General features: G+C 36.8%; 1 protein-coding gene across 1 annotated transcript in view; it reads right to left on the bottom strand.

Annotated features, from left to right (window-relative positions):
- LOC102757537 (chromosome unknown open reading frame, human C8orf34) overlaps positions 1 to 7,742 on the bottom strand; it is a 208,568-nt gene that overhangs the window by 191,043 nt on the left and 9,783 nt on the right. Inside the window, exons 3-4 of the mRNA XM_015566289.1 lie at positions 5,287 to 5,415; positions 720 to 748 (exon numbers count right to left, since the gene is read on the bottom strand). Of these exons, the coding sequence (XP_015421775.1) occupies positions 720 to 748; positions 5,287 to 5,415 (158 nt within the window). The remainder of the gene's footprint in view (positions 1 to 719; positions 749 to 5,286; positions 5,416 to 7,742) is intronic.

The following is a 7,742-nucleotide window of genomic DNA, read 5'->3' as shown; positions in this document are numbered from 1 at the left end:
TGGTATGCCTGTTTCTAAATCCCTCCCCTTTCTGTCACACCCACATACCTCTTAGAAAGAAATCATAAAACCAAAGGCTGGGGCAGGAAACAGCTTCCCAGCTAATTTTCTTCCCTTGCTGCTTGGCTATGTCTCGGTTCTAAAATGGCAGCCTGCAGCCCAGCTGGCGTGGCTCAGTGGTTGAGCATTGACCTATGACCAGGAGGTCATGGTTTGATTCCTGGTTGGGGCATCTGGATTATGGGCTCGATCCCCAGTGTGGGACATGCAGGAGGCAGCCGATCAATGACTCTCATCATTGATGTTTCTATCTCTCTCCCCCTCTCCCTTCCTTTCTGTAATCTATAATAAAAATATATTTTGAAGAATAGTAAGGTTTACAAAAAGCAGCTATAGTAAATAACAAGAGTCTTCCATACCATCATCATCAATACAAGTAAAATCCAAATAGTTTACATAATATTATTAGTTTTCATTTTTTAATATAGTTGTTAATGCTTACAGTGGTTCTGTTTTCTCTAGCCAAATTTGAAAATCCTTAACTCAAAAGAATAGGTGATATTACCTATTTTATTTAATAACTTTCAAAATCTAAGCATATAACTTTGAAATTTTTTTTAAATATTAGCACCATAAATTATATTTGAATATTTTATGTTTCAGTGGATTAAAACCTAAATTCTATATGTTCTTTTCATTAGATGAATAGTTCAACTTACCTTATCAAGTTCATCTGAAATTGCAATACCTGGGATTCAAAAGAGATTTATAAAAATGTTTTAGAAGCAATCTTTAATAACCTAATGTCAAAGACAAAAGTTCTATTTGTAAAACTAGTGTATTTTCTATTCTATTTTTTCTTTTTATTAGTGCTTCAAAATAGTGTGATACAACCTTTCTACTCATGAAAACAAATTAGGAATTCAAGTCAACTATGACAGCATGAACTGCTGAAAAATGCAAATGATGCAACAAAAACAAGACAAGTACCACACTGGTTTTTAGATGCAGAGCTAATGTGCATATAATTGTAGGGAGATAGTCTTTATGTTATAATGACAATCAAGTATAACTTAGCTCGTTACAATTTTGTTCCTGCTTATGAATTGATTTAGACTCCTAGAGTGATAAAATATTAAGGCAGCATGGTGGTTGGAGATCATTTATTTTAATTCGCTTTTTCACAGATAAGGACACAAACTAGAGAGCTCTAGGAATTTGTCCCAGTCTCTTAGACTGACAGCTTCTTAAGCCAATGGATAAATGATTCTTCCTCACATTACCCTTCTTACCATTCCTCACTGTACATCTTGTTTCTGTCTTTACCATTCCTCCAAAATTGTTTTAAATCAGCAATGTAAAGAGCTTAGTCCTTAACTTATCTGTCATCAACACTCTGTCATTAAACGCTGTTAACTCCCTCTCTTTTCTAATCTCCTGATCTGTCTCCCCCACAGGAATCCTGTTCTTTGGAGTCCTTTCCTGAAATGCCAACAGTTCTTTGCTGAGCTGTCTTTCTTTTCAGTTGATATTCTTTCCTGAGCTATCTAACCCACACCCCTGACATTGTTATTTCTCTATATGGTGATGACAAACAAGCACAGACTTTCTTCCTGAGCTAGTTGTTGAATTCCTAAGTGCATTTCAGTCTCAAAGTATCAGACTAATGACATCACCTTCCCTGCATATCATTTCCCCCTGTTTGTGAATGATGCTGTGCCTAGAGCTGAACATAGGCCCTGGGGCCAGGCATTGGAGCTGGTGTGGCCATGTGGGGGGTACTTTACCCATTCCTAGAGCTTCTCCCACTCCAATAACCTAATATATCAATTATAAACAAAGCAGAAAAATATTGCCCTACTATATCTCAGGAAATGGCACCATTCTTTCCCTTGTAGATAAAACTAGAAACACAGGTGTATCTGAGACTCATTCATCATAGCAATATTCCATATAATTCTTTTTTTGGTAAAAGTTATTGGTAACTAGGAATTGTATGTGTTACTGCACTAAAAAAAAATGTCTAGCTACCGCTTTGGGAATTTGGGGTGACCTAAGCTTAACAATTACTCAAGGACATGCTGTATTAATTAGCTCCTTCAAACAATTCAACAAAGGCTTCAGGAAGGAGTAGCATTGCAGCTGGCCAGTATCTGCATTGAGTGTGTGTGGTGGAGGACTCTGAGACATAATGGATTCGCAGTGGGGAGGATATGTAAGACCAGTAAGAGATCCCAAAGCTTTCTGAACAATTATAAATATTTATAAAGACCTAACATAAGTACCCATTTATGAATATTAGGGTTTAAATCCTAATATATAAAAAGCCAGGGGCCGTCATGACCAAAACAACCAGATGGACAACCGAACAGTAGTCTGCATGGGGCAACCAGCCGGCAGTGGGGGTGAGGGATGACCGAAACAGGCCGGCAGTTAGCGGTGATCAGGCTGGCAGGAGGGGAAGTTATGGGCGATCAGGCAGGCAGGCAGCTGAGTGGTTAGGAGCCAGCGGTCGCGGATTGCGAGAGGAATGTCCAACTGCCAGTTTGGGCCCTATCCCAGGCAGTTGGGGACCTAAACAGGCAGTTAGAGAGCCTCCGAGGGGTCCCGGATTGGAGAGGGTGCAGGCTGGGCTGAGGGACTCCCCGCCCCATGCACGAATTTTATGCACCGAGCCTCTAGTATATATATAATATTTTAAATGGTCACTTGGAATAACTCAGATTTCACAATAATGTATAGAACACCAAATGTTTTATGTCACAGTCTACAATATATTTAAAATAATTATTCCAGTTTACAAAAACCAAGTAAATATTTAAGTACTAATATTTACATTAAATACAAAAATGTTCCTTTTGTATTATTCAATATTAAAACTGAATATATTGTGTAAAACTAAATATTTAAAAGACAATCTACTTTAAAAAGAGAGAGTAGATACATAAAACAAAATTATCTTTCTCATCCAAAGCCATAAAATTTAGATACCTGGAATTATATAACCCATGATTTAATTGTCTGAGATTTTTGAAACACACTTGATTTTTTTAAAAAAAACTTTTTGCATTAATGCCCTTGGTCCTGCAAAAGGAGTTTTCTCATCAAATTTTTGGAAAGCTGTCAGTTGATCTTTAAATTTCTTTTACACCTCAGTTTATAAATCCATTATTCATAAATATAATAATAATAATTCACCTATCTAGACTGTAGCCAAGAACTAGCAAGTAAGTCAAAAGATCTTTGAATAGTCAAAATCTATTTGTCATACAGAACTTGCCCATCACTTATGACCTAGCTCCTTGGATCCTCTATCCACTGTCCATCACTCTCAACTTTCAGACGCTGTTTTGCAGAGCCAAGAAGTGTTGCCAATGAAAAATTGAGATGAAGGGAAAGGTTGCTATGAAGATACATTAACATACTAAGAAGTAATAGGTCCCACAACAAAATTCAAACTAGATAAATTGGAAACTTGCCTTGGGGGAAAAAAAATATGCTTCTAACTGTTCTAAGTGTTTGGTCGGGCATATTTTATTGAGATACCTATTATTATACTTTTTAACACATATATTTTGATGATTCTGCCTAATAAATTATCTAAATAAGTATCTATTCTATTGCATACGGTTCTTTCTGCTCCCTATTGACAATGTCAAATTACCGAGGGTATTTTTCATTTTTTTGTAATTTCACTTTTAATCAAAGTTTAAACTAACTAAAACAGTTGAAAGAATTTTAAAGAAATGCTTCCTTCCAGAAGCATTAAGCTCCAATGGGAACCATTTACAATGAGTTGCCAGGATATTTCTCCGAGTGCCTAGCACAACATTCACAGCTATTCATTAACTCTTAAAAGCCATCATATTTTAAGATAATATTGTTAAAGTATGTAGGAATGCAGGAGCAGCAGTGAACTGAAAATATCCAAGAGAAAATGTAGTGAGTGGGTTGCTACAATATGCTGTAAGGGACATGCACCACTGGCTCACTCCATAAGCTATTCCCTGAATGAGAAAATATTGTATTGTATGAAGCCACATGATTTTGGCCATGAGACGCCCCTAACATAAGGTTATGGCAAGCTAGCCAGGCACAGCTCAGGAAAGGCAGGAATTGCACGTGTTTTTCCTGACATGGGGCAGGAACGAAATGGGCCATGTTAAATGGATAAACCAATGATCTGGGCATTGTCATTGTGTTGTGTGAACTAGGGACTAGAGAAGAGAATCAGACCCAAAACATATTTTTGAGGGAAAATGAGCAAGATTTGGTAAGAATTAATTTTTGAATAGTTAAGGGGGAGAGAGAAATGTGTAGAGGGGCTCCAGTTTAGGAGAATTGGTAAGCGACGGTGCCACCCTCTGAGACAGAGCTCACAGAAAAATGGTCACATTTGAAGAGGGGGGTAGGATCTACTCTGATAGACAGAATTTAGCATGGCAATGAGCTAAATTCAAGTGGAAATACGTTAGGCATTTTGTTTCAAAAGCATATACAGACTAATGTCACCAATAGGTTCTGCAACTTTAAGCAAAATGACATTCAATAAAACCAACTTACCATAGGCTAACTGATATAAACAAACATTTCTATAGCATCTCATCAAGATTTGTATATATTGATAAAAGCCTCTGACACATTCATATAAGGTTCTTTTCATGAATATAGTATAGCAATAAGCTGAAAACTCACTTTATCATTATTTGACCCAAAAGTCAGTCATAGGTGGCAGAACAAACCCTCTAACCTAGGCGCTTGGATTATAAGTCATTGCTTTTACACAAAGTACTTCACACAGCACTATGCTAGGCTCTGAAAGGATTCTAAGAAAAATCTGGCCCCATTACCATCCTTAAATGTAGAGACATTAAAAACCCATGAAAGCAATAGGAATATGTGTTCATTAAGATGACACAAAACAAAGAGGTTCAAAAGAGAAGAATGAGTAAGATACCATTAGGTGTACCCTTGACCTTGATAACAGAGAGTTTGCAGAGAAAGGTGGTGAAATAACCATGGGGGTCTATAGCTCCTCCTACTCTGTATAACCAGTCTTCCCATGAGGCTGTGTAATATGCAAGATCAATCTCAGTTCCAAACCAGGCCCTTAGAACTCCTCAACCTCTCACAGAATTTTTACTTTTTTGTTTTTTTATTTTAAATATATTTTATCTCACAGAATTTTAATGAGGATGTTGGAAATGGGTTACCAGCAATATTAATGAGTGCTTCTACTTTAATATTGGTTAGGAATTTCAATTAGGATTAAATAACTGAACTTACTTCGAGAGAGCTTCTCAAGGGCTTTTCCCAGCTTCCTGCTCTCTTGAAGGATGTGGTTCAATTCATCAAAATCTCGGCTTCCTGGTTTAGTTCGCCAGTTCCACTTAGGATGATCTACTGACCTTGACACTATGTTTAAAAAAAATGATTACTTCATAAGCATGCTGCATAGTAATAAAAACTTACTATTTGTCATTAGGTGAAAGACTGTATAAGATCATATACAGAATAAAAATGTCTGTCTTGGAAATGGTTTTCTTGTGAGCGAGCAGTGGGAAGTTATAAGGCTGGGTTTTAAGAAATGTTTTAAATGAACAAGTAAAGGGAAGTGTGATGCTATCTGTAGAAAAAAAGAAAAATCAGGTACTGATTTAAAACTAATAATTTCTAGAATTTAAGGAAAACATAAAAGTAGATTTTGTTTGTTTTAGCAGCTTAAAAATAATCACTAACTTCACTAACTTCTTTATCATCAATTAGTAAAATATTTCTAAGACATTCTTGCCGTCTTCTAGTAAAACAGAAACGACTGTAATTACCTTCATTTCCCTTCAAATTCCAAATTCCCACTAAAATTATTAGAGTAAAGGAATTTTTATTTTTATTTTTTTGGACGAAGAATTAGTTAAGCAAGGAGAGAAGCCACTATTAATATGATAAGAAATAGCATCATTGTTTATTGGAAGACGCAAAATGAATTGATGAGTAGTAAACAAATTTAGCAAACTAGAGAATATCGAAACCTAGTCCCTGAAGAGAGAGATACCCCCAAAAGTGATCATTTCAGACAATTTAAGCATGAGAGTATCAAACAAGACCAACGACAAAGTAATAAGAATACAAAAACTTTCTTCTTCAGACTGGAAGAATTCTTTGAATATCACTAAATTTTACAACAATAGAAGTAAAGAAAAGATCTTAAAAGTTTTCAGAGACAATAATAGCAAATCATATCATCATCAGACTTCTCAACAGCAACAGTTCTCCTCAGAAGATGGGGGAGAAAGTCTTTCAAGATTTCAACTAAAGAGTACTTCCAACTTAGAATTTTCTACCCAACTCAAGGATCAATTAAGATACTTGTAAAGACTCAAAATTTATCTTGCAAGCATTTTTTTCCCCAGAAAGCTCCTAGTGGAGGTGCTCCACCAAAATACAAAGTGGAAAGACTTGGGACTCAGACAATAGGTCATCCTCCATAAGAAAAAGGAAAAGGGTCACAGTGAAGAACAATCCTGGGAGATAGCTGAAAAAGCAACTAAAGACCCAGAAGCCAAGAATGGAGCAATAGGACAGAGAACTACAGGGGAAATGGATGTAACACTTTTCAAACGAAATAAAGTAAAAAATATAAAATAAGACCAAAATTAGGATCACTTGATGTATTTGATCATATTGAGAGTGTTTAATAGTTTAACACAGGATTTGGTGAAGTATTAATGATGGATACATAGAAAACAAACAGAAAAAAAGTCAATTATTAACTCTTAATTAAAAGTCATCTAATAAATTAATAGTTGGACATCTTATGTCTGTACTGTGAAAAACACAAATTAATGTAGTCTTATTAATACCAAAGCAGAGTATATATTCAACCAACATTTGAAATATATGCATGACTGTAGGGGGATGCTGAGATGGGGGCAGAGTATAAAGCATGAAGTCTTAGAAGGAGGTCAAAAGATGATGCCTCAAATGTAAAAGTAAAAAAGAACATGTAAGTACCTTGTATGTTTTCATATTTAGACCTGTGTACCAAAAGCAACATCTAAGAGAGTTAAAAGTGGTTCCACATTAGAAGAACAGAGGAGAAGTAGTACCTACTACTTTACTTTTTAAAACCACATATATTTTTGTTTCAATAAAAATAAATAAATTCTATATATTTATATGGTAAGGCTATAGGAAAGAAAGGCTGTTGAAATATCTTTTCTGCTACCTATTTGAAAGGTAATCTGGCAATATCAATTATAATAAAAGTATAATGACCCTCTGGCCCAGCAATCTTATGTTTGGTTAATTATAATAAATAAAAATGTCTATACTTAAATATAAACTAGAGGCCCGGTGCACAAAAATTTGTGCACTCTGGGGGTGAGGGGGTCCCTCAGCCAGGCCTGTGCCCTCTCGCAATCTGGGACCCCTCAGAGGATGACCAACTGCTGGCTTAGGCCCGCTCCCCGGGGGGATTGGGCCTAAGCTGACAATAAGACATCCCTCTGGCAGCCTGGGAGCCCTCGAGGGATGTCCACTTGCCAGTGGAGAGCAGGCCTAAGCTGCAGTCGAACATCCTTAGCACTGCTGAGGAGACGGGAGAGGCTCCCACCACCACCGCTGTACTGGCAGCCGTTAGCCTGGCTTGTGAGCAGAGCTCACCCATGTGGGAGCACACTGACCACCAGAGGGCAGCAACTGAATTGAGCATCTGCACCCTGGTGGGCCGTGTGTGTCATAGT

This window comes from Myotis davidii, unplaced genomic scaffold (assembly GCF_000327345.1).
Source record: "Myotis davidii unplaced genomic scaffold, ASM32734v1 scaffold200, whole genome shotgun sequence".
NCBI lineage: Eukaryota > Metazoa > Chordata > Mammalia > Chiroptera > Vespertilionidae > Myotis > Myotis davidii.
This window is presented reverse-complemented; position numbering and strand designations above follow the sequence as displayed.